The 26,975-nt window shown below is 31.9% G+C and overlaps 5 protein-coding genes across 5 annotated transcripts; 2 read left to right on the top strand and 3 right to left on the bottom strand.

Annotated features, from left to right (window-relative positions):
• The first annotated feature begins 7,440 nt into the window (after positions 1-7,440).
• Positions 7,441-10,475, top strand: LOC107644486 (S-adenosyl-L-methionine-dependent methyltransferases superfamily protein). Its single transcript, XM_016348351.3, has 8 exons — positions 7,441-7,946; positions 8,351-8,418; positions 8,668-8,815; positions 8,900-8,980; positions 9,069-9,155; positions 9,400-9,485; positions 9,964-10,084; positions 10,183-10,475. Exons 1-8 carry the CDS (start codon positions 7,590-7,592, stop codon positions 10,258-10,260), a joined length of 1,026 nt encoding a protein of 341 aa, XP_016203837.1. The 5' UTR covers positions 7,441-7,589; the 3' UTR covers positions 10,261-10,475.
• A 1,059-nt stretch (positions 10,476-11,534) lies between these two features.
• On the bottom strand, positions 11,535-15,548 carry LOC107642151 (tetraspanin-2). The gene is made up of 2 exons (XM_016345458.3): positions 14,896-15,548; positions 11,535-12,020 (listed from the first exon to the last, which is right to left on the bottom strand). Exons 1-2 carry the CDS (start codon positions 15,391-15,393, stop codon positions 11,709-11,711), a joined length of 810 nt encoding a protein of 269 aa, XP_016200944.1. The 5' UTR covers positions 15,394-15,548; the 3' UTR covers positions 11,535-11,708.
• On the top strand, positions 15,470-18,050 carry LOC110263059 (uncharacterized). Its single transcript, XM_088487452.1, has 4 exons — positions 15,470-15,502; positions 17,053-17,268; positions 17,573-17,674; positions 17,769-18,050. The coding sequence occupies exons 1-4, from the start codon at positions 15,470-15,472 to the stop codon at positions 18,048-18,050; spliced, it is 633 nt and encodes a 210-aa protein (XP_088343578.1).
• Positions 18,051-19,005: 955 nt separating this feature from the next.
• Positions 19,006-20,183, bottom strand: LOC107641322 (F-box protein AUF2-like). The gene has a single exon (XM_016344817.3). It carries the CDS (start codon positions 20,181-20,183, stop codon positions 19,119-19,121), a length of 1,065 nt encoding a protein of 354 aa, XP_016200303.1. The 3' UTR covers positions 19,006-19,118.
• Positions 20,184-20,743: 560 nt separating this feature from the next.
• On the bottom strand, positions 20,744-23,871 carry LOC107644485 (ACC oxidase 1). Its single transcript, XM_016348350.3, has 4 exons — positions 23,527-23,871; positions 23,218-23,441; positions 21,586-21,800; positions 20,744-21,367 (listed from the first exon to the last, which is right to left on the bottom strand). Exons 1-4 carry the CDS (start codon positions 23,626-23,628, stop codon positions 20,973-20,975), a joined length of 936 nt encoding a protein of 311 aa, XP_016203836.1. The 5' UTR covers positions 23,629-23,871; the 3' UTR covers positions 20,744-20,972.
• Positions 23,872-26,975: the final 3,104 nt, after the last annotated feature.

Here is a 26,975-nt window from a genome sequence, read left to right as displayed (position 1 = left end):
CAAAGAGGCTTGGGTTGAAGATCACCGAAAAGAATGGTTAGTTCAAACCCGTGAATACCAAGGGTGAACCCCTTAAGGGAGTAGCAAAAGGGGTAGAGATGACTCTTGGTTCTTGGAAGGGCCTTGTGGATTTCTCAATAGCACCCATAGACGATTTTAAAATAGTCATCGGGCTCGATTTGCAAAGGAAGGCAAATATAATACATATGCCATACTACGACGTAGTATGCGTCATGGAGAAAGAGTCTCCATGCATGGTCCCTACAGTCTCTAAAGTTGGCGGACCACCGATACTCTCTACTATGCAACTCAAGAAAGGGTTCAAGAAGGGAGAGATTACATATTTGGCTCTATTACAAGAGGAGTCAATATCCAAAAGAGAAGACGTTCCTTCTAAAATCAAGGAAGTCCTTGAAGAAAATAATGATATGATGCCTCCCGAGTTGCCAAAACAACTACCACATAGGAGGAAGGTGGACCGCAAGATTGAATTGGAGTCAGGAGCAAAGCCGCCCGCCTCAACACCTTGTAGGATGGCATCGCCAGAACTCGAGGAGTTGAAGAAGCAACTCAAGGATTTGCTAGATGTTGGGTTCATTCGTCCATTGAAGACACCTTATGGCGCACCAGTCTTGTTCCAAAAGAAGCATGATGGTTCATTGAGACTATGCATCGACTATCGAACACTTAACAAGGTAACCATCAAGAACAAATACCTCATTCCTTTGATAGTCGATTTGTTTGATCAACTTGGTAGAGCCAAGTGGTTCTCAAAGCTAGATTTGAGGTTAGGATATCACCAAGTGAGAATTGCTGATGGTGATGAGCCTAAGACCACGTGTGTCACGAGGTATGGATCGTATGAGTGGTTGGTGATGCCTTTTGGCTTGACCAATGCTCCTGTGACCTTCTGTACCTTGATGAACGAGATCTTTCAATCTTACCTTGATCGGTTTGTAGTGGTCTACTTGGATGACATTGTTGTCTATAGCAATACCTTGGAAGAACATGTAGAACACTTACGAACTGTGTTCAAGATCTTGTGAGAGAATAACCTATATGTGAAGAAGGAAAAGTGTTCCTTTGCAAGGGACGAAGTCCACTTCTTAGGACACATCATTAAAGGTGGAACTCTCTGCATGGATCAAGGAAAGGTGAAGGCTATCAAAGAATGGGAGCCACCAAATAAGGTATCTAAATTGAGGTCATTTCTTGGGTTGGCTAATTACTATAAGAGGTTTATCAAGGGATACTCCGCCAAGGCTGCACCATTAACTAATCTTTTCAAGAAGAATCACTCTTGGGAATGGTCAAAGGAGTGTCAAAAGGCATTTGATGAGTTGAAGGCTGCTATCACAGAAGGACCAGTACTAGCACTACCTGACTACTCAAAGGTATTTGAAGTCCACACTGATGCTTCTGACTATGCTATTGGAGGGGTTCTGATGCAAGAAGGACATCCGATTGCCTTTGAGAGTCGCAAATTGAATGATACAGTGAGGCGATACACCGTCCAAGAGAAGGAGATGACTGCGGTAGTGCATTGTCTGGGAGCTTGGCGTCACTACTTACTTGGTTCACACTTCATCGTCAAGACAGACAATGTAGCTACAAGCTACTTCTAAACTCAGAAGAAGTTAAGCCCGAAACAAGCTAGGTGGCAAGACTTCTTGGCTGAGTTTGATTTTGAATTTGAATACAAGTCATGCAAGACTAATGTGGTAGCAGATGCGCTGAGTCGCAAGGCTGAGTTAGCGGCCATTTCTATGGTTGAAGGGGATATTGTGCATACCATCAAGGAAGGGTTGCATCACGATCCATTAGCCAAGAAGTTGGTAGAGTTGGCTAGAGAAGGTAAGACCAAAAGATTTTAGTTAGAAAACGACCTTCTCTACACTAAAGGGAGAAGACTATACGTCCCTAAATGGGAAAATCTAAGAAGAAAATTAGTGAGAGAATGCCACGATACCAAGTGGGCTGATCACCAAGGTCAGCGAAGGACCTTGACACTCATTGAATCTTCTTATTATTGGCCTCAAATGAGAGATGAAGTGGAGAGCTATGTGAAGACTTGTCTTGTGTGCCAACAAGATAAGATTGAAAACAAGACACCAAGCGGGTTGTTGGAACCTCTGCCTCCATCAGAGCGACCGTGGGAAAGTGTCTCTCTAGATTTCATCTCTGCCTTACCGAAGTCCGAGGGGTTTGGATCTATTCTCGTGGTAGTAGATCAATTTTTGAAGTATGCTACCTTTATACCTGCTCCTACTGACTGCACTGCAGAGGAAGCAGCACGACTATTCTTCAAGAATGTGGTGAAGCACTGGGGATTGCCTAAGAGCATCATTAGTGATCGAGATCCACGCTTCACAGGACGACTATGGACAGAGTTTGTCAAACTCCTTGGGTCGGAGCTTCATTTTTCAACAAGCTTCCATCCTCAAACCGATGGGCAGACTGAGAGAGTGAATGCCTTACTCGAGTGTTACTTGAGGCATTTCGTAAGCGCTAATCAGAAGGATTGGACAAAACTCCTCGACATTGCTCATTTCTCATACAATTTGCAAAGGAGTGAGTCTACAGGGAAGAGCCCATTCGAGATTGTGACTGGACAATAGCCGCTTACACCTCACTCTCTTTCTTCCTCTTACTCAAGGAAGAGCCCTAGAGCTTATCATATGATTAACTCATGGAAAGAACAAGCAGATGTCACTCGTTCTTACCTCAACAAAGCTGCCAAGAAGAAATGGGCAAATAAGAAGAGGAGGCATGCAAGCTATCAAGTGGGAGACAAGGTAATGATTAAACTTCTTCCACAATAATTCAAAGCCTTTCATAAGGTTTATAAGGGCTTAATCCGCAAATACGAAGGGCCATTTGAGATCATTAGACGTATTGGGGAGGTTGCTTACAAAGTACAACTCCCTCCCTCTATGAAGATCCACTCGGTCTTTCATGTGAGTATGCTTAAACTATATCACGAAGACCAAGATGAACCGAGTAGAGGTGACTCGAGTCGTGCACCGCCTGTGGTGATTAGATCCTTTGATAAAGAAATCGAAGAGATCTTAGCTAATCGCATCGTGCGACAAAGAGGAGTACCACCAAGTATCCAATACTTGATCAAGTGGAAAGGACTCCCGATAACTGAAGCTAGCTGGGAAACTCGTGAAGATCTGTGGCAATTCCAAGAACACCTAGGGCGCTATCATGAATAGAACGCGACGAGGACGTCTGCGCATTAGGTGGGGGGAGAATGTCATGGTAAATTTTAGAAGGTTAAATTTAACAGTGTTTGTAGAATTTTCTAGAGTCTTTGAGAATGCTCTAGATGGTTCCGGAACGTTCTAGAATGTCCTAGAAGGTCCCGGAATACTCTAGAAAGTTCTAGAATACTCTGGAAGACCATAGAGTATTCTAGAAGAGTGTGGATGTATATAGGAGTATAAAGAGTAGTATGGAAGAATCTAGAAGTATTTAGAAAGTTGTGGTATGATGGATATTTGTAAAGAAGGTTCTAGATGATTAATCTAGGCCGTTGATTAGATTTAATCCTAACCATCCATTGAGGAGGTGGATGGCTATAAATAGGAGGTGAGAGTTAGTGTGAGTGTGTGTGAATCATTTGTAACAAACACTTGAGTAATAAAGTGTTCTTCCACCAAGGTTTCCTTCCACCAAATTAAAAATAAAAAGTGAAAGAACAAAAAAAGTATTAAGAAAAATAAAAAAGTATATAAAGAAAAATGGATTGGCCACAAATCTGAAAAGAAAAAAGAGTGTAACTACATACAAAAGAAAAAAAATTAACAAATAGAGAACCATTGAAGACTCAAAAGATTGGAAGAATCATGAACAAGACGGGTGAGGAGATAAGCAGCGAAAGTGGAGAAGAAAATTCAAAAAAAGAAGCAATCAAAACCAGGAAGATTGGTTCGCAGCTTATATTGCAATGTAGTGATAAAAAAATTGTGGTGGATCATCTTCGAAAAGAATCACAAAATGGAAGAAACCACCCAGACGAAATCAGTATCAGAACAAAATTACGAGGTAGAAAGAAAACAAAATCAGTGCCAGATACGATAAAAGAATCTATCTAATGGTGTAACTCGTGTTTGAGGGAGCCTTGGGAGGTTAGAAGATTATGTTGAAAATAGGTAAGAAATAAAGCTACAATTTCTTATGCTATGTTATTCTTATTGTTTTTATGTTGTTGTCTGATGTGGTTTTCTTTTGTCTCTTGATTTATAGTTGGTCCTAATGATAATGTTAAGAGTAAAGTATCATTTTTGTCCCCAACATTTGGGGTAAGTCCTATTTGTGTCCCTAACGTTTAAATCGTCCTATTTGTATCCTTAGTGTTTATAAAAGTGATTCAATGTTATCCTACTATCAATTATACTAACAAACCAGATTATATTTTTCAATTATTCTCACTTTGATGTATTCATTCTCAATTAGGTCTCACTTGGATGTGTTTGATTTTAATATTATACCCACTATTTGTGTTTAGATTCAATTATGTCCCTAGAAAAGTGAATTATGTAACTGCTGTAGAAATTAGTTTTAACATTTGATGAGCTATTTTTCGGAGTAGATCATCGATTCTATCCCAGACATTTGTATTCTAACTTCAAGAAGAGATTTTTAAAACTCAAACTAAAGCACTCATGATGTGTAATTGACGGCAGGATAACATTGAATCACTTTTACAAACGTTAGAGATACAAATAGGACGATTTAAACGTTAGGAACACAAATAGAATTTACTCCAAACGTTGGGGACAAAAATGATACTTTACTCTAATGCTAAAAGGGGTTGAACTTTGGATCTGTTGGATTCTTAGAAATCTGTGTAATTCTTTTTATTTTGGGTTGAGTTTTTTATTACTAAGGATAAAAAAAATAAATAAAAATATAGTTTGATGGCAGAAACAAAATACATTATAAATAATGAGAATTTCGTTCAATATTTGATTATATAAATCTAGTACATTTTATTTATCTATTTTAGGGATGACAACACTATTTAAATTTGCGAGTACTTATTCGTCCCTATCTGCTAAGAGTGAATTTTTAGGGGGCGGAATTTTGGATGGGACGGGATGTTGTTGGATTTAGATAATATCCGTCCCGATATATATATAATATATATAAAATAATTAGTAAAATGATTAATAATATATTAATATTGTATCATATTTAAGTTTTTATTTTAATTTATGTTATGTATGTAATGATGGTTATATAAATTTTAAAATTTTATTTTATTTATTAGATTTTAATAACTAGGTTCAACCTTTTATCACAGGTAGAAGTAAAACAGATTTTATACTAAATATTATAGAATAAAACAAAATCGGATAGAGCAAAAATCTAATCCTATCCACCACATTGTCACCCGTAATCTATTCTATGTACTTGCAATCATATAGCTCGATTTAAAGTCACATTTGGATTATATATATCATTCAATTCATAGCATACACATATTCATAGTTGCTGCAAGCTTGTAAGCAATAATAGATGTGTTTTTCTTTCATGATGCTACTGGTGATATCTTTTGTCATTAAATGAGAAACTTTTATGGTTCACGATCCTCAAATATGAAGTAATGTTACCTTCATTATTGTAGAGCCACCTTAGTACCTAATCGCACTAGAAACCAGCACGTTTAGTTTAGTTATATTTGATGGTGTAGTACTATTTATCTTTCATTTATTCGGCTATTATTTAGTGAAAAAGATTAGAACTTCTTTCTATTTTTGTTTGTGGTGTAAAATATATGATGATGATGAGGCTAGAATAATATAAGATGTGCTTTCCACTGTTGAGCTTTGATCACTGTCTAATTAGATTGATGTCAATGGACTATTATAGAAACAAATGTGCTCATCAGGTTAAATTTGTTACATCGACAATATAATTGACAATAATAATAAATCTGAAAGAGTATATAAAGAATAAACAAAGATAAATAACGTTTTGTTATGTTTTTTTGATTGATTAAAATTTATGAAGATAAAACTATATATATATATATATATATATATAGTATTTGCCTATGAAAAATAAAAAAAAAGATAAAAATAAGATAATAAAGACTAAAATTGTAACTAAATTTATGTATTTTATTAGGTTGAATTTGTGGAGCGTAAAACTTTTTTATCGTTTTCATGGACTAAAGTAAAATAATAATTTAATAAATAAAGTCATGTTATATCGACGGTCTCAAATTACTTTGTTTCCTCTTCGAATTGTTTTAATTAGAAGCCATTACAGTTAGGTATATATAATAAATATAAACTTTTCTTGCTTTTTAGATTGAATAATCAGAATTCTCGATTTGTTTTTTGGCAAATTAATAAAATCTTAGTGATGAAGTTCAAAAGTTTACAATAAGTGATTAAATGAAATTGATAAGTGATCACACAGCTATTCTTTCCACGAAATTGATAAATGAAATTATAGTTCAATTAAAAATCTTTTTTTTTAATCAATATCAGTTAAATTTTTTAATTATGAATTATTTTAGCCAATTCAAAATTCGTATTTAGTAGGGTTTTTGTACCACATTCTGCTATAAAAAATGTTATCTATGATGTTAAAAATTCTAAATCAATTTCTCACTAAAAAAGAAATAAAATAAAATAGCTCATTCACAATTAGTCTGTTGGTTTTTTTTTCCCTTGAGTATGCTAGGCTATGGACTAAGGTTATAATTTTGTTGTTGAAAAAAACTGCAGTCAATCAGTCATCATTTTTTAGGTAAAGAAATTAATATGCAAGTAGATCCATCTCTTTACACATTTATACATGTGTTAATGTTTTTCTAGAAAAAATTATTTAATAAAAAAAATAATAAAAAATAATCAAAATTTATTTTATTTAATATTTATTAATTATTAAATAAGACAAGTTTTATTTATTTTTTTGTCTCTCTAGTATTATCATTATGACAAAATGTTCTCCATATCTTTCATTTATGTACAAAAATCTAGATGATCAAATTAAAAACAGGGTCCACAAAAAAATCACTGTAATGAAGTTGACTCCTCTAACTAGTCATTTATGGTCATTTTTGTGAGTAGTAGGGAAAGATTGTAAGTGAGAGTGGTGCCAAAGCCCATTTATGTAACAATCTCTATTCTCAAGAATATTAATACAAAAAAAAAAATCCCAAAAAAACAACTACAAAAAATAATGATAATAATAATAATAATGTCACAATACTATGTATTAAAATATAAAATATACATTAAAAATAAATTAAATTACATTATACATAAATATATAATTACTTATTTTAGTATATAAATAACATTTCTGATTAGAAAAACCTTTAAACCAAAAACTACCTCTTAAATTTTTTGTTAAATTACGTGCCTTTAAATTTCTAGTATACAATTATAATAACATGAGTTGCATGAAATTTAACAAAAGAGAGTTTTAATAGAAGTAGGTTGAATTTTAATTTCAATATCAACTTTTGAAACTTGAAAAATAAATGTCTTTTCTACTAGCAGCATCACATAAGATTAAGCCACGTAAAGTGGATATACATCACTCACTTCACTTGTATTGTGTGCATGTTGTTGTGTAAGATCAACGGTGACAGTTACTGTTCAGTTACTTCAATTCGGATAGAGTCATGGCTCAGTGTCTCTGAACAAGCTAAGGGTCGGTCCAACATGACCAATTTTATAGGACTAAGGTTACCACTTCTTGGTGCTGACTTTTCTTCTTGTTCATGTTCATGTTTTTCTAAAAGGGCGCAAATAATTCTTCTGAAGAAATGGGACAAGGGTGGTTTTGTTAAGGCTTATCCTCGTCGCATGGTTTTGGGCATTGGTGCTTCATTCTTGGGTATGGCCTCTTCTGCTTTTCAGGGTTCCAAATCATTCATTGCCTCTGCTAGGATAAACCCTGGTCCATCTGTTAATGAGGTCATTAATTCTTTCTTCTCATTGGAATTGGATGCTTTTCTTTGAAAATTTGGATTACCATAGTGTTCTAATTTTGGGAGTTTGCTTTTGTTCATGTTCTATTGGTGCTCATAAGCTGAATAATCAATAATTGAGTATATCAATGTATGAAATTTGCTTCATGATTATTGATATGTGAAATAATTGAATCAACCAAAGAGTAATTGATTTGTTACAGTGCTGAATTTGGCAATTTGCTCCCTATACTAATGGATGAATATCAGATTACAACTTGGTTCCAAAATGTATTCCATGGCTTGAATCTTGTGTTCTAGTGGTTGCTTGAAATTTGATCAAAAGTTAAGGCTTTTAGGGTTTCGGGTTTTGGGTTTCCTAATGCTTTGTGCCATATTCCCATGATGCAGATACTGAAGAATGTGGAATGGCCAGAGCAGTTCCCTTTCAAGGACGAAGATTTCCAGCGCTTTGATGAGTAAATTTCATCACTGATTTTCATTTTGCTCTGTGCCCTCCATTTGTTTATGTATAGATTAAGGATCCTGAGTTCATTGAACAACTTTAGAAATTCTGTATCATCCGAATGTGACTCTATCCGGGTCTTGACAGAATTTCTTGCACCTTATGGATTATCTAGCCTTAGCAAGTAACAATCATGGATTATATTATATTATACAAATCTTATTTAGTGCTTGTATATAATACCAGAAAATTTTCTGTTTAGGTCTTCAGATGCATTGTTCTATGATGCGCCTCGATTCGTGACACACATTGATGACCCTGCAATTGCTGCCCTGACTAAGTATTACTCCGAGGTTTTCCCACCTAGCAACACTCCTGGAGTTAGTATCTTGGATATGTGTAGTAGTTGGGTAAGAGTTCTAGTACTATAACCTCGGTTTATCTTGTGTTGCATTGCATGTTACATATTGTCATCAATTTTCGCTTTGCATTAGGTCAGCCATTTTCCACCAGGCTACAAGCAAGAACGAGTGGTCGGATTAGGCATGAATGAAGAAGAGCTTAAGAGAAACCCAGTAAGAAAACGCTCTTGGAATTTCTGTTCTTACACAGAAATGTTTTTATGTATGTAAATCTACTAACAGGAAGCTGTTGATACTGTAGGTTCTCACAGAGTATGTTGTGCAAGACTTAAATGTGAACCCCAAACTTCCGTTCGAGGATAACTCTTTCGACGTAATCACTAATGTGGTACAAATACATTTCCTTATATCTTAATTTGTTGGTTGAATCTTGAAATCGTTTCAAGTTCTGCAACTTGCTTGCCATTGTGTCATATATCTAAGATGTATATTTCTACTGCATTTTGTGTTGGTTTTGGATCGTTTTGGCAAAAAATTGTGTCCAAGTTCTTGCTTGGTATATATGCCAGCCATTTAAAGACTTCAGAATTTTGACATAACAGAAGCTTAAAGAGTTGAAAAATGGCTTGCAGGTTAGTGTTGATTACCTGACAAAGCCTCTTGATGTGTTCAAGGAGATGCGCAGAATACTTAAGCCAGGTGGACTTGCAATAATGAGGTGATAATCTTTTCAACCGAGTTATTTTCGATTTTAAGTCTTGATGCCTATTATATACAAACTGATAACCTGATAGCTACATCAGTGGCTGATTCCACGGTTTAAAGTTTAAACCTGAGACCTTGAAGTCACATAGAGACAACTCAATCGTTGCTCCAAGGCTCCCATTCCACTATCAAGTGTCAATGCATAGAAATTATTTTCCACCTAGTATTCAGGATCGATATTCTAGCTTAAGAACTCAGGTTTAGAAAAATGCTAAAGTGCTGCTATAATGGTCATGTTTCAATGGTCTACAAGCCATGTTACCCTTCAGTTGCAAAGTTTCATTTCAACATCTACCATAGCATGGAACATATCTTTCTTTGCTTCCTACAGCATAGAGTCAAATTAGTCATCTTTTCTGAAATATCACTTCTATGTTTAATGATTTGTTTACTTATCTTTTCTTGGTCTTGAATCTCTTATGTCCGATTAGCTTTTCGAACCGATGCTTCTGGACAAAGGCCATTTCAATATGGACATCAACTGGTGATGCTGATCATGTTATGATTGTTGGGGCATACTTCCATTATGCTGGAGGCTTTGAACCTCCTCAGGTAATTCAATCATTGATATTAATATTCTATCTACGTGGTTTGGTTACAACTTTCTCATTAAGTTGACACATTTTGGCTGCAATGTTTTTATAACATAGGCTGTGGATATATCTCCAAATCCAGGACGCTCTGATCCTATGTACATTGTGTACTCGAGGAAGCTCCCTACAGCTTGAGATTCGAGAGTGATATAAGTTGCGAATTCAAGACGTTGTATCTACTTGACAGCATTGAATCTGATGGGAGAATCTGTACCTAGTGCATGTCGTTTTTTCTATAGCAATGTTTCTTGCTATTTTCACATAGCAAATTAGCAATGCTTCTTGTGCACTAGGACCTTCATGGTAATGTTACTCAAAATCTGCAGAATAAAATATAACTATTATTTTTTCCTCCTCTGGTGTGGTGGGATCTCAGTAAATGCATACTTTACAATCTCAACTTTCAAAATGCGCAATTCGATATGTTTGAAGTTGTCAAAGGATGAAACATAAATTCAGCAAAAGAATTCTTTTGCATCATTTGACAACTTCCGGATGTCGAATTACACTTTGAAAAAATGGTTAATTGCATTTTTCTTGTAAAAAAAAGAGTAATGTATTGAAGTTTATGCAGCATAGATTTTGAAGCTGTTTAGTGCTTATTGCCCCCAGCATTGGACACAAGCTTGAACTCTAAGCTCCTGATTTCTTGTACTCTACACTAACGCATAAAAAATATTGCTAGTTGTGTTAAGATCTTTCTTTTATTTCAAATTTTCAACGTGGTAGATCTTGAAAATTCAAAATCAAAAGGCAATTTGTTTCTTCACAAGTCAGTAGTGTCGGTTTTCTTTTTATTGTTTTTTGCCTGGCCATGCATTAAAAGTTAAATACACCTAAAGTGGGTTCCCTCACTTCCCCACACGGATTTCTTTTTATTGTTGATTCCAGAATCAAAGTGTCTCATTTTCAAAAGTTGTATCCAAGAAACCATTCATATTTCGAGAATTATATACGCTTAAATCCTAAATTCTCCAAAAATAAAAATTCTTCAATTAAAAAAGAAAAATTGACTAATTAAAAATTAATACTCTTTTATTATCATTTTCTACCCAGTTGTTTCAATACATGTGATCAAAACTTTGGAAGACATCACAAAGGTTTAGTTACTGGTTAGAGAGTTCAAAGTCTTATAAAACCTTCCATCAGAATCAATTTGATTAGCGACCATTTCGTACAATCATTGTAACTGTCCACAATGAATAACAAACAATTTTTAACTCATACATATAGTTGATAACTATAGTGTAAAAAAGTCAGTAACTTCTAAAAAAAAAATTATAATTCCAAATAGCAAAGTCAAAACCAAAATTCCAAAAGAATATACACACACTAAGGATAAGTGTTCTTACAAGAACAAAAAACTAGGTTGATTTGATCATGATAAAAGAAAAAAAAACAAATTTGGGTTGGTCGATTAATCAACTCACTCATCCACTTAAGTAAGAGTCGGGAGTTCGAATATCATCTTGTACATGCAGCAGCTCATTAACCAGCGATAAATCCTTAGATGGAGCTCAAATCAGCTATGAATTAATTCTTGATCTAAAAAAATGATAAAAGGAAAAAAAAATTAAGATTTATTAAACCCAACCCGTTTTGTAACATTGGAAAAGGTGTTGTGTTTGAGCATTGTTGAAGGCAGTGCATGCAATGAGATAGACGAAAATGAGAAGAAGCAGAGCAAGAATGAGAATGAAGTTGGCTCTTCTCCACTCTCTTCTGAGGTTTCCTAATAAGCCAGCCTTGCATGCATTGCAATTGTAGCAGAGTTGACTCTGGTCATTGCTCCACATGTTGCAATCTGTGTCTGCCATTGGATTTGCATTGTTTACCCACAATGTTGGGTTCACATAGTTGTAGCCACATGAACTTGGAGGTTTGCAGCACCCTGACTGCAATTCATTAAACAAGATTGTAACAAATAACATAAAAAACAATTAGGTTCTGTTTAGCAAGTCTTTTAGGATATAAACATAGAAATATGAAATATCAAAACAGAGATATGATAAAAAAAAAATGTATCTATATATCCATTATACTGTTTTTTTTTTTAAATATTTTTTCTCTATTCATCTTTTCTTATATTTATTAAGATCTGACTTCAATTTTAAACACATATTATCTATTTCTATTATGGCTTTTAACAAAATCATTATTGATTTGGATATTCTATTAATTTTTGGATTTTTTATTGAGGGTTTAGATGAGTTTCTTATGTATAAATTTAGATATTCATTTGCATGTTAATGTGAGTTAAAAATGAAAGAGTATATATTGAAATAAGTCTCTAAAAAATTTTTCATCAAACGTTTTTGTCTTTGAAATTTTTTTATTATATTGAGATACCTGAACTTTATAAAAAAAACATATATAGGTCATTCTGTTATACTTTTGAAGATTTATTTGTCCAAATAAAAACAACGAATCTAACTAAAATAGAAACTTATATATTTTATTTTTATAAAGTTAAGAAATTTGCATATAATAAAATTTCTGAGATGAAAATGTTGGATGCAAAAAATTCTTAAAGATCTATTTGAGTATATACTCAAAATAAAATTTTAAAAATATTAGTGATATTGGTTTAGTATTAAATTTTAAATTGGTTCAGTTCAGCATTTTTACTGTTTAAGAAAGAAAATCGATCAAAACCAATGCAAAATGGTTTGAATTAGTCAAAATCGATACGAATTAGTGCAAATTAGTTAAAATTGCAAATCAACTATTAGCAAAAGAAATTTTATTCTTAAGTTTGAATTTGGGTCTTCTTGTATGTGCAGTAATTTAATTCATTATATTTGTCCTTTTTTTTAAATATATAATATATAAAAATTAAATTATATTCTTAAAATTTATATTTATTAATTATAATTTAATCAGTTCTACCAATGGCTTAATGGCTCACCGATTGAACTAATAATCAATATGTGACCGATTCGATGACTGATGGATTTAAATACTATCCTATAGAGGCCACAAAGTGGCAACTATGACAGACTTTTAGCATCACGTGAATCACACTAACTATATATTCAATTCTTAGCTGAATAATTAATTAATAATGCTGGTCTAAATTTTCATGATTTCCTCACTATGGTGACTCAGTTAGTAGCATTTTTCAGCTGGCATAGACCTTTATAGGGACACAATACAATCATATTTCTAGTACTATATTTTGGAGATGTCCCACTCAGCACTAGGATATAGCTGATGTCAATGAAGGATCTATAGTACTCCTCCATTAATGATGCATTTTAAAGTCATTCTTTTTTCCAAATAAAATGCAGGTGCAAGTGGTTCTTTAAAGAAAAGGGCACAAGTTTTACCTAGGTGTGTATAAGATTGGATTTTTATTATTAACCTCAAATTTAACCTAACATATATCTTTTCTTTTTTTTAGTAATAGGCAAAGTCTTACAGCATCAAATTAAACCTTAAACAACGTATTAAACGCATGTCATATATGGTGGATCAGGTTAAGGATATCCTGTTTCACTGTCAGTGCAAATCTGACTGAGAAATCTTGTTCTTATTATAGTCATATATGAAAGTCTGTGTTTTACTATTTAATAGTTCTGAATATCAGATCAGAACTTAGAAGAACATGTAAATGGTGACATGTCACATGTAAGTCTAAGAATATTGTCTAAAGTCAATGTAATATTTTTATGACAATAATGGATCTACATAGTTTGGTTAGAAGGAAGAAAAAGGAATCCATAGACGGAAGAAATTTGGAGTGCAAGTACAACAGAATAATGCATGATTTAGTTTACTTTAGTAAAATAAAAGTAGAAAAACCATTAAAGTAACTAAGCCACCAACAGATTTGATATATATATATATATATATATATATACACACGGTTGATATTCAGTAGACATAAACCCTGAGAATAACAATGGTACTCTAGGTTGCCAAAAAAATGATTGAAAATGATACAAAATGTATTGATAAAACTATGTTTAAGGAAGTGTTTTAACATGAAAATACAGAAATACAAATAATAATAGAATTTAATTTTGATGTATTAATAGTATAAAAAATTTTATAGCACATCTAAATATGTATTATTATATAAGTAAAATTAGTTATTTTTTTATCATTAATGCGTGAATGATCGTTTAAAAAAAATGGTAATCGAAGGATGGTGTAAAATAGTTTACATCATTAATATAACAAAATTAAACTTATAATAATAAAAACAGATAATTTTTTTAGAATAAAGTATGTTTTTTGTCTTTAATGTTTTTGAAATTTTTTAAAATTATCCCTAATATTTAATTTGATCCCTGTCATTAATTTTTTTAAACCATCAATAATTAGTCAATTATTTTTTTCCAATTTTACTCTTAACCAAAATCCTAATTTTAACCCCAATCTACTTGTAAATTCTAATTTAATCCCAAACTTTCAATTTCACCCCATCATCTCATCCTTCTCTCACCATCTAATTCCCCACCCCCCCTCCTCCCCTTTTTCTTACTACTTGTCACTAAATTTTGAATAAACATTAAATTAAATTGAGAGAATTTTATCACATCACTATACATTGCATTCAATCACATTTGTTCTTTTTAAAAAATCATTTACGCGATTAATAAAAAAATGAGTTATTTTTGTTTAAATAATGTTACATAGTTGAATATATGTGTAAAACTATTTTATACTAATAGTGTATCTAACACTAGATCCAAATAAATTTGTGTCTTGGAAAAAAAATTACCAAAATGAGGAGATGATATAGGGTAGCAAAGAAGGACTAACTTGTAAAGGAGAGATATGAGAGTTGAAAAACTGGTCAGCAGTGATGAAATCCTGTGTGAGCTTAATGCATACATCAGAACCAGCCAAACAAGCCCTTATCTTCTCCCAACTTCCATAGCCAGTGACATGGTTCCTTAGCCAAGAAGAAAACCCGTCAATCCTTGACTCCTTGTAGCCTCTTCCAGGAACAGCATAACTTCCATCAGGCCTAGTAACAACAAATGCAAACACAAGTACGAACAGCAGAATTCCTATGAGAATTGCCATGCAACAAAGGTAAAATCCCAAAATCCCTTGTTTGTTCCAATAAGCACCAACAAAGCCAACTAGAGAAACAAGGAGGATGAGGATTCCGAGGACGGAAACCGGCCACCGGAAACTGTGGATGCACTCATTGTCTGTCTTGGATGCTAGCCATATCCCTGATGCTATGATGGGAATTGAGGCCAAGAGGGCTATGAAGTTTAGCACTGAAGTGATGTTGTTGCTTACTCCCATGTTTTAATTTTTCTGTTGTGCTTTTTTGGCTTTCACTTTTTCCTATGTTTTTCCAAAACAAAGTTTGTTATAAATAATGTCGTTGTTGGAACAATGGAACTACTTACCTGTAACAGCTTTCTAGCAACAACTATGGTGTTGCAAGTTGCAACCCTCTTTATGGTTTTGTGTTAAAAGTTGGAATATTCAGGATACAATACTTTAACTTGACAGGGTTATATATTTGTGAAAAAAAATATTATGTGTATATTAAAATTAATTATTAAAATTGTTATTATATATTTGTGTATAAATATATATTTAGTTAAATTTTTTTAATGTGTATTTTGTATTTTAATATATATTGTTAAGGAAAAAGTTCTTACGGGTTCATGAATATATCAATGAAAATATTGTGGAAAGGACGAGTTTCTTGGGATAGTTCTTCTTTATATATTAGGCTGAAAAAAAAAAAAAGATATAACGAAATGTATCTAAGGAATAAATAAAGAAAAAAGGTAGATAAAAAAGTGATGTTAAAACGGAATTGGAGAAAGATGCAAAAGATGTGTATGTTTTTTTGTTTCTATTTTATTTGGATGATAAAGATTATAGTTTTTAAAATTTATGATACACACTATTATTTTTTTTTTCAGTGCATCTAAGATTTTAATAAACTATTTCCTTCCTATTATGCTACCAGTACTGTTTTTTATTTTTAATTTTTTTTTATTTTACATTCTGCCCAGTGTTCAGTACTGTCATATTAACATAATATTGAAAGATTACATTTTTAGTCATGTTACATGAATGACAATTTAGAATAATATTTTTGTAATCAGGTCTTAATGTAGCTTTTAAAAGGTTATTGGTTTTTTTAACAAAATGAACACATAAATTTTATAAATATAGAAATCCTTTATAATAAATATAAAAAACTTTAGAAAAAAAAAATCATAAATTCCGTATAAATAATAGAACACTTAAATCTGTAACATATTGTATTGTTCTCTTTAGTAATAACCATCTGGGTATAATCTAGTTAAGTAAAGACTACTATCTGAAGCTACATATGTTTAAATCATTGTTACTTAAACTCGTAACACTTTTTCTTCATTGTTTTACGTTTAAAAAATTCACAAGTTACTTGTAACCTTTATATGTTAACTCATGTGAACAAAGATAGCTGAGCGTGAAGGAGGTTATAGCCCTCCCTTCCAATACAAAGATAGTACTCCCATTTAATAATGAGCTGCAACCGATTGGTCAGGCGGCAGAATTATTGAGTGGTTTTATCGGGAGTTTGGGTGCGGATTATTCCCAGTTCCCCATACACTTACGCAGTTGAAAGCTGGTGAGCAAAGTAAAGAGGGAACATGCGTACGACATGCTTAAGGTACAGCTTTAAAGCTTCTACAATTTAAGCAATTTTAGTATTTGGTATTTTTTTTAAGGTCTTTTGCATGGGTAAATTATATGGGTAGTAAAATTTTTATATTGTGTTTTTCACATAATCATTTAAGCACTTCTCATTTATACGTAATTGCGACTGCTTGTACTAGATTTGAGGGTCATACTTTAACAATTTAAATTAGCTGTAATGGTTGTGACATTTCTTCAAATTATTAGTCTTATACTTGTTCGTTGATCTTCGTTAATGACAATGTATACTAATTGCAGCGGGTCTTTTACTATGAGGATGATGCCGGAGGAAAAATAAAGTACGATATTTTGAAGAGAATAGGAAAGAACTGGAAGGATACAAGACACCACTTGTTTCATAGGTATTACAAACAAATAAGAACTTATGAGAAAAATTTTCAGCATCACCCGAAAGGAATAGACAAAAATGATTGGAAAAAGTTCATTGACTATCGCCTGAATGAAGAAACACAGGTAAGCCTTGGTATATTTTATTATTTCCACAAAAAAAAAACATGTTTATACAATTTAATTCCGTTACATTTTATATTCAACTTTTTCTTTCTCATTTACATTTATTTTGTTATTTGTTCATAGAAAAAGTGTAAACATAACACTTTAAATTAGAGCAAGCAACTGTACACACATACCGGGGACTCCAAAACATTAGCAAGAAAAAAAGACGAAGTGGTAATAAGTCATTATTTGCATTAGATTTTGATTAAGCTTCTTGAAAAATGTTGTTGTTTACTAAATTGTGTCAATATTAACGATATAGGAGAGAGAGCAAGGAAGGCCCGTTGGTAGAGGAGAGTTGTTTATCATGACTCATAAGAAAAAAGATGGCTCGTATATCCATCCCGATGCGCGTGTTGTTAGTGTAAGTCATGTTTGAAAATTTGAAGCAATATATAGCTTACTGTATATATCGTGCTATTTTTAACTTCTTCCTTTCCAATGTTGTATATTTGTAGGATGTAATTGCGAATGTTGAGAGGCAGGATGGATCCTCTAAGTACCTTTCACAAAATGACTCGCTAGCACAAGTTCTTGGAAAGGAGCACCAAGGACAAGTTCGTGCCCTAGGTGTTGGACCATGTTCCACCCAAGTCTTTGGTAACGCTACTGGACAGCCGTCGGGTTCTGCAGAGTCCAATGCAGAGGATAAGAGGATGATCGCAGAATTGACGGCTAAGCTAGAAGAAGAGCGGGCGAAGAGACAGTCAATACATAAGGTCTTGGGATATATAGTCTAACAGTTAGGAGACAATTTGCCAGTTGAGATTGCTGAAGAACTGGCTTTTGTGGGCGGTACATCGGACTCGTCATGCGCAGGGCCATCTTCATCTGGCAATCACGACCCGCAAGAAAAATTTTGAACTCCAATTAATGGTCTTGGATACTTTTACATTTAAGTAGGTTTAGTACGTTATGCTTATTTTATTCGACTTGAGCATTCTTAGTTTATTTTGGATGATGTTATGACAATTTCGTTATATATGTTATGTTTGCATTCGTTTAATTTGGTTTGTTATGTTAATTGAGCTGTTTTACTTGGTTGCAATTTATTTTAATTAGTTAAAACGTAAAAAAAAATTAAAGTTTAATAAACATTCTTTGTCAAAATAGGCAAAATAATAGAAAATCTAAAATTTTAATGGAAAATTTGAATTTGGCGGCGGTTTTGAAACCGCCGCAAAACTATAATATGGTTTCTTCCCGTTCGACATTTAGCAGCGGTTTGTAACCGCCGTAAATTGAATAATAGCAATTTTCCTTCACATACTGCGGCGGTTAATAACCGCTGCCAAACCCAAATTGCATTTTGCGGCGATTATTCCAGCAGTTGACTAAAACCGTCGCTATTCATTTTGCCGCGTCCTATCTTCCGGCGTTTCACGAAACTGTCGCAAAATATTTTGCGGTGGTTCAAAATCGTCACTAAACGGCTCCTGAAACCGCCGCTAAATGCCGTTTTTGTTGTAGTGAACAAAATTAAAAAAAAAATAACAATCCACTTCTAAAAGTTCATTTTATTGGAATGCAATTTTTTGTGCAAAGACTAAACCGAACATACACATACACTATATATACAACTATACAAGTATTTGTACATGTATAATTTTATATACTTTTAATATATATTAAAAATTTTAATTTTGATACACTAAAAATATAAAATATTTTACACTTTTGTTCATAAAACTCTTTTACAGTGTCTATATCAAAATTAAATTTTGAATAGTTGATTTGATAGTTAATGCTTAAGTATAGCAAATTTAATAACTAAACTAATTGCAACGTGAAAGACACTACACTAGTCTTCACTGCAACTGACGATCAACAGGTGTGGAGCTCCACCTCCATGCACGGCGGTCGGCCTTGGGAGACTTCATGATCTCTCTTATCCCCTCCGTGAACATCCTCTGCTCCCTTGCATCACTGTCAAATCCAAAGTCAACCAATCTGCTATTAATATCCATAGGTCGAATCACGATGAACATCGCATCTTTCCACATGCATTTCGCCACAGGTAGTTCCAATAACGGCACGTACCACATCTGTAACAAATACACCGCTTCTTCTCCCTCTTCTTCTTCTTCCCTCCACGAATCTCTCATATCGCCAATATCATCCTCCGTCATCGATAATATTCCCTCCCTCTTCGCATCCGTCACTTTCACCTTCTTCAGCGTTGCGAACTGTGTCGCCATCTCCCTCGCTAGGCGATATCTCGCGTACGCATCTCTGAAGCTCAAGTTCATGCGTTGCTCCCTCTCCTTGAACTGTGTTAGCGCCCCCGACTTCAGACACCAGTCGCCGCCGCCGACGAAGTAGCGAAGCTTTTTCGAGCAGCAGAGCAATGTCCAACTCTTTAACCTGCCGCTGAATCTGGCTTTCCACTTGAAGATTTCGTCACTGGATCTTGTAATCCCGGCGTCAGTAATATCGGAATGAATCTCTACCCGGAGGTACGAGATATGGCTGAATAGTCTAAGGCGCCGACACGGAGTATCGTCGGAGGAGAAGGAGACTTCTTGTTTGTTGCTGGTGGTGGGGGCGGCAGTCGGAACATAGCAGTTTTGGAGGAGTTTGGTGGCTAAGTAATTAACGCCGGATTTAACGTGTTTTACGAAATTACCCTTGTTGTTGTGGTTCCTGTCGAGAGAGTGGGAGTTAGAAGAGCGAGGGACAATGAGAGAGATCGATACGACGTCGGTTTGGGGGATGAGAGAGGCAAGATGCTTGTTGATGGAGAAGCACCTAATAAGGGTCTTGGCATCTTTTACTTTGTTGAAGATAATAAGGATTACATCGTCTGGAAGAAGCTCAAATAGATTATTATTTGATTGGTGGTGTTTTTGTTTCAGTTTAGAAAGAAAATCCATGCCTGATGATGAAATTCAAACGAATAGAATGAAAATTGACAAGGTGTAAATGATTATGAAAATTTGGGGTGGAATATCATACGGTATATAGGTGTATATGTAAGGGTAAAACCGTAGAAACTTGACACCAACAATTGTTTTTTCTTGTTATTATTGTATACAGAATCTACAGATTATAGAATATCCCTGTTGCGGGATGTAGTTGAACATTTTGTTGCCAACAATAATTTTCAGTTTCGTCAGCTGTTGTTTTCACATAACAGAACTTTTGGAGATCATGTGAACAATTTGTGTTGGTAACAATTAACTTAATACCTAATTAGTTAATCAATATTTAACTAACTCTTGATATTAATGTGCATATCAATCGCATTCTCCAATAAAAGCCAAAAAATTACTAATGCTATACCCACCATAAAAAGTAACTTTAATTTATTTGGTGTTACCGTTATTGTAATGACACATTACCATATTTAACGTTAAAAAAAGGAGAAAAAAATAAATATACAAAAGAAAACTAAAGAAGTGTTTCTCATATAACCTTTTCCCCAACTATGGAATTAACAGAAGAAACAAGTCCATTTATTAAAGTCCTCAAACCAAAACATATTAAAATAAAATAATAACGAGATACTAAATACTAGTAATAAGGAAAAACGAAACGTGTGCTAGACTGCTAGGTTACATTTTTCCTTATCGACTTTTTTCCTTGGGGGAAACTACAAAACAACTAACATGAAGTTACAAAATTAAGAAAGATAAAAGTGTAATTAATAGTCCTCCTTTAAGCTAGACTATATTATTATTAGTGTGAGCATGACCATTGCCCATATTCTTGATGGCTTCAAATCTTGGACCCTTCTCACCAAACTTGGTCTTGCCATAAAGGTTCAAGTAATCACCATAGCAATAGTGACTTGGATACAAAAGTTTAGGTGCAGGAGCAATAATGGCATCGCCAATTGGATTATAGAAACTTGCCATTGAAAGCCTGCTACCATCTTTATCAGGCATGACCCTGTGCACAACACTCTTGTACAATCCATTGCTCAGAACTTCAATTTGGTCACCAGTGTTGACAAATATGGCATTGTTCTTGGATGGTGGAATCTCAACCCATTTACCATCTTTGTAGAATTCAAGGCCTCCAACTTTGTCATCTTGGAGCAACAGAATGATGCCACCTGTATTGACACAGCAACAACTTATCAAAACATTTTAATAATAATAGTAATTTTATAGACCAAACTTGCATTGGTAGTTGGTACTCAAATGGTTTGTTATTGATTTTTTTTTATAAAATATATCCGATTGACATCAATTGCTAAAATGATTAGAACATTAATGCTACTGAAACATTCCATAATTTTCCTATATTATATTCTGGATGGCTATAGTGTACCTGCATCGGTGTGCTCCCTCAGGCCTCTAACAAGCTTTGGGTTTGGACATTGAGGATATTTGGCCACTTTTGTACCCATGACTGGTCCAATGCCATTAGGACTAGAGAATGATTTCTTGATGAAAGTTTTCTCCAATCCAAGGTTCTCACTCATGAGCTCAGATAATTTCTCTGCTAGAAGAATAAGCTGTGCAATGTACTCATGCATTGTATTGCTGCATTTTGCATATATGTACACTTAGATTATGTATTCATATGTATGATGTCGAGGGAAGATCTCTGGTGGCTTAAATTGTGATGGCTAAAGGTGACTTTTTTGTTAACCAACAAATACTTTGTCGACATTTGGCGTTCGGCAATGCAAGAGAAGCGTTAGTCATAAAACTAATGAATTAGACTATTATTTGAACTTATATTTAAAATTTTATAATAATATGTAATTTTACCTTCATTTAAAAATAATACAAAAAATTATTTGAACTTATATTTAAATTAAATATTATTTTAAAATTTAAAATTTATTTTAAATATAATCAATTAGATGTAGTTTGAATATATATATATATATATATATATATATTTTAAATTTTAGTATAAGAATTATATTTATTAATTTAAATTAAATAGTGTATAATTTTAAATTATAAGTTAGTATATGTAAATTATATTAATTAATTTATTATTAATTTTAAGAGTAACTAATTAAAATTAAATTCTAAAAATTTTATTTCAATTAAGCATGAAAATTCTACTATTAATTTTTTATGAAATATTCAAAAAATTAATGATAAAATTGTTATGCTTAATAGAAATAAAATTTTCAGAGTTTAATTTTAATTAGTTATCCTTAAAATTAATAATAAACTAATTAATATAATTTACCTATACTAACTTATAATTTAAAATTATACACTATTTAATTTAAACTAATAAATATAATTCTAAATATAAATGTTAAAATTTAAAATATATATGTTTAATTATATTTAAAATAAATTTAAAATAATATTTAATTTAAATATAATTTCAAATAGTTTTTTTTGTATTATTTTCAAATGATCATTAAATTATATATTATTATACAATTTTAAAGAAATAAATAAAACTCATCGAAACAAGAGGCATGATCCAATAATAAATTAATGAGCCACATGAATAAAAAGTAGTTTTTGGGTATGCACTTATGCTTTTCCCCTTGGCGCAAGAGTTAATCTCATTCATTAGTTTTATGACTAACGCTTCTCTTGCATTGACTAGCGCTAGATGTCGACAAAGTACTTGTTGATAAACAAAAGCTCACCTTTAGCCACCACAATTCAAGCATCTCCCCTAATGTCAAATGTGAAAGAGAATGAAAAATAATATTTGCATAATTTTGTTTGATTCTTTTTCTCTTTTAAATACATTTTTATGAAAAATTTTTTTTTTATATTATTTTATTTTTATCAATTATTTTTAATATCAAAAATAAAAAATTATAAAAAAGATATATACAAAAATGATGTATATACTATTCTTTTATTCTTGTAGTTCAATGTAGCTAAATAAAATTTAAAAAATAAGTAAAATAATAAGAATAATAAATAAAAGATACTAGATGAAATAATAGATGTGAAGATTTATTAGACTAACCAAAGTTCATCAGAAATGCTTGGGATTTCCTTAATGTTAGATTTGGGGCGATGCCAAATGAAGAAGGTGGTTTCCCAATCTTTATCAAAAGTTTTTTCTTGTTTCTCCAATGTTTTTACTAATTCAGACTTGTAGAACCCATCTTTCAAGTTTTCTTCATAATATTCATTGACTAGTTTTTTCACCTTCTCCATCAAACTAGTGTCAATGTCATGGTTTTCTATCTGCACACAACAAATAATAATAATATTGAGGAAATTATTAGAAATAGTACAAATCTCTTGTTGGAATAAAATAATTAATGATTACCATGAAAAACCCCCACTTTTGACAAGCTTCATGCAATAGTGCCATGGTCTCACTCCTTTTGTCACCATTGAGAGTGCTGAAATCTATTATAGGAATAGTCATCCTTTTTGTATCTTAAAATACTTTGATGTTTGGTTTTGTTTGGTTTGATGGTTTTGATGTTTGTTTGATGAGGATGAAGGTTGGCTAGCTAGATGGGAGTATTTATATAGTGTTTAGACAAGGTTTTTAACTTTTCGTAATTAAAGTAGTCATTGATTAATAACTAAAGCTTAATAGGTTTGGAGTCTACATGTAGCAAAAGACTTCAAATGAGTGAACATTTTGAAAGTGTGTCAGTGCCTTGAGAATGGAAACACAATTGATCTTATATATAAATCATTTTTTCATTTTTTTTAAGTCCAAGTTCATTTAATTTCACTGCTTACTTAGCAAATTGTGCTACTCAAATTTTTAACTTTTCCTATTCCTATAGACAATATGATTTTTTCCTTGGTTTCTAAGTTTTAAATTTAGATCTAACTCTTCAAAAGGAAATTTAGAACACATTAAACCCTATTTCATTCAACTCAAGTGTTGTTATTGTTGTTTTGTACATGAAAATATTTTTTTTAAAAAATTTCACCATAACAAAAAGTCATATCATGGATTAATAGGTTTTATTAACAAGTTTCTAGCTAATTAGATAAAAAAAAAAGAGAGTAATTCAAGTATATAGATGACAAAAAACCAAAACCAGGTGCAGTGTGGCATGGAGAGAAACTAAGAAAAGTTATATTCAAACAAAATTGCTAGAAAGAGAGTACCAACCAATGGGCGGTTTTTGTTGGATGTTGTTGTAATCTGTTATGTCATATCAATATGTCATAATAAACCATAAATATTAATATCCAAATCATGCCTCAACATTTATGTGAAAAAAAAAAAAAACAAAATTCGCCTTGATTTTTTTTATAAAAATTAATTTTGTGTATTAAAAATAAAATTATTATATTATGTTATTCATATTAAATTAAAATTATTTAAAAGAATAAATTCAAAATTCAATATAATTCATGTATTTTTAAAATATGAAATCTAATTTAATCTAAATTATTGTAATTTTAAATAAATTTTGTATTGAATTAAAATAATAATTATATTTGATTTGAGACTAATTTATACTTGAACACCCATACATATCATCATAAGAGTTTAGGTTACATATTCTTAAATATATAACAATATATAAAATAAAACACTTTCAGAAAATATTAAATTTTTAATTATATTGAAAGTACTCAGATACTCTATAAGTTTTTAACTTTATATTAATTCCTTGAAAAATTACTCTGACTTTAATTAATTTTTTTTTGTTTATTTTGTGTTGAATAGTGATATTTATAAAGATTAAAAAAAATTAAAAAATATTTATATTCATACAAATAATAAAGTATTTTAATTTGAAGAAAATTAAATATATATTCTAATATATTTATAAGCCAAAAATTAATAACATATAAAGACAGAGACCAAAAGTAAACTATATTTTTTAGACATAAAAATAAAAATACATGTATTTACACCATTAATATTATATCATTAGTTTAATATTTAATAGAAAACAATTTCTAAAATTATTATATCAATAAAACAAATATTTCTATTTGGTATGCTTTATTGACCGTTGATTCTACTATTGGTCCAGTAACTGTGTAATTACAACTAGACAATGACACAAAATTAAATGTCGAGTTGCGAGGTTTCATGCCCATTAGTTTATAGAAACCGCACATAGTATTGAAAGGTATAGAAGGTGGGTTCTTATATTTTAATAACTAGGAAAATGTAACTTATTGTTTATAGAGTATTAATTTGAGATTGATTTTATTTCATAATAAATATTCAATGTAATTAATATTTTGTAACATTTAATTGAGTTTTATATCATACTAAAATTGAAGTTATTGACTGTGTTTAAATTGATATCTTACAAATATATAGTAGTTTTTTTTAAAGATTTATGGCATTTGAATTAAAAAAATATCTAATTAAAATACAAATTTATTTATTTTTCTTTTTTAAGTCAATGATAATAAATTTATAAAATAAAAAAATTTGATGTACGCATAAATTTTTTGATAAATATGTTTGTTTAATTATTCAAATATTAAATATCTTCTAAAGAAAATTTTACTAACAAAGATAATCTATAAAATATAGTTTATAAATTAATCAAAATAAATGTTCGAATATAATAACATCTAATCTAATTAAACAATAATGTAGAGTACATTAAACTTTTTAATTATTAATCACACTAAATAAACTAAACTCAGATAGATTTGCTCATTTTTGAGGTTACCATTACCAATATTTGTTTTTTTCGGACTAATTATAATCAAGTAAACACCATTAAATATGTTAGATAGATCAAACATGACAAGGGATTCATTCAAATTGCATGTGCTTGACATTTGACTCATTACATTAGATTAGCATCTATGATTTGTAGACTAACCATTTTTTTTTCTTCAAATTTCTTTAATTTTAAGAACGAAGTATCTGTAAGCATTCAAGTTTCCAGATGCCAGTTATTCAACTAAGAATCTAACATAACTATACTATACAAGATAATATCCATATTTAGTTTAATCTATAGTTAGAATAAGATCATCATCCTTATAAATAATTTTTTGTCTTTTTTTTGACATCGTTATCAATATTTTATAAAATAAAGATATTTAATAACTAAAAATAAATAATAAAAAATAACTAAAATTTATTTTATTTAATATTTATTAATTGTTATGTATAATTAAATATTAAATAAAATAAATTTTTATTATTTTTATTTTTTTATTATTACCATTTTATAGATTACAGTGCAAATAAAAAGTACATAACTCAATATGAAAAATAAAAAAAATAAAAGTATTGTTCATACCCTGACCCAATAAATAGGGCCCAGGATCCAAGCAAAGGCGCCCAACCCAGAAGGTTGGCCCTCCATCCAGCATCAGCCTTCATCCCAGAAGTCGGTACTGAACACGACTTGATCCGAAGAAGTCGGACACGAGGGTTAGCTGGCAGATAACACTCATTCGAATGAGTAACTGCCCCTAGAAGCTCTCTAACCACTTCATAGAGCCATATCTTAACCTCCCTAAGATATGGGGACGGTATCCACCTAAAAAGGTGGCACTACTTCAGCGGTGGTTATTGGATCACCACTATAAATACACTGACACCCCTCAGGTATCTCTAAGTTCCAATATACATTCAAACCTGCTCACACTCTTGCTAACTTAGGCATCGGAGTGTCTTTGCAGGTACCACCCCCCATTCTTTCACACGTACAAGTCGGACGGAGGAACACCGAGGAACAGATCCGCCCGAAAGCCACCTCCTTCATACGCTTGGGCCAACCAACGCCATCCGGCCCATCAATCTCCGGTTACCCACCGTAA

Source organism: Arachis ipaensis, chromosome B5, assembly GCF_059453495.1.
Source record: "Arachis ipaensis isolate K30076 ecotype BB chromosome B5, ASM5945349v1, whole genome shotgun sequence".
Taxonomy (NCBI): Eukaryota; Viridiplantae; Streptophyta; class Magnoliopsida; order Fabales; family Fabaceae; genus Arachis; species Arachis ipaensis.
This window is presented reverse-complemented; position numbering and strand designations above follow the sequence as displayed.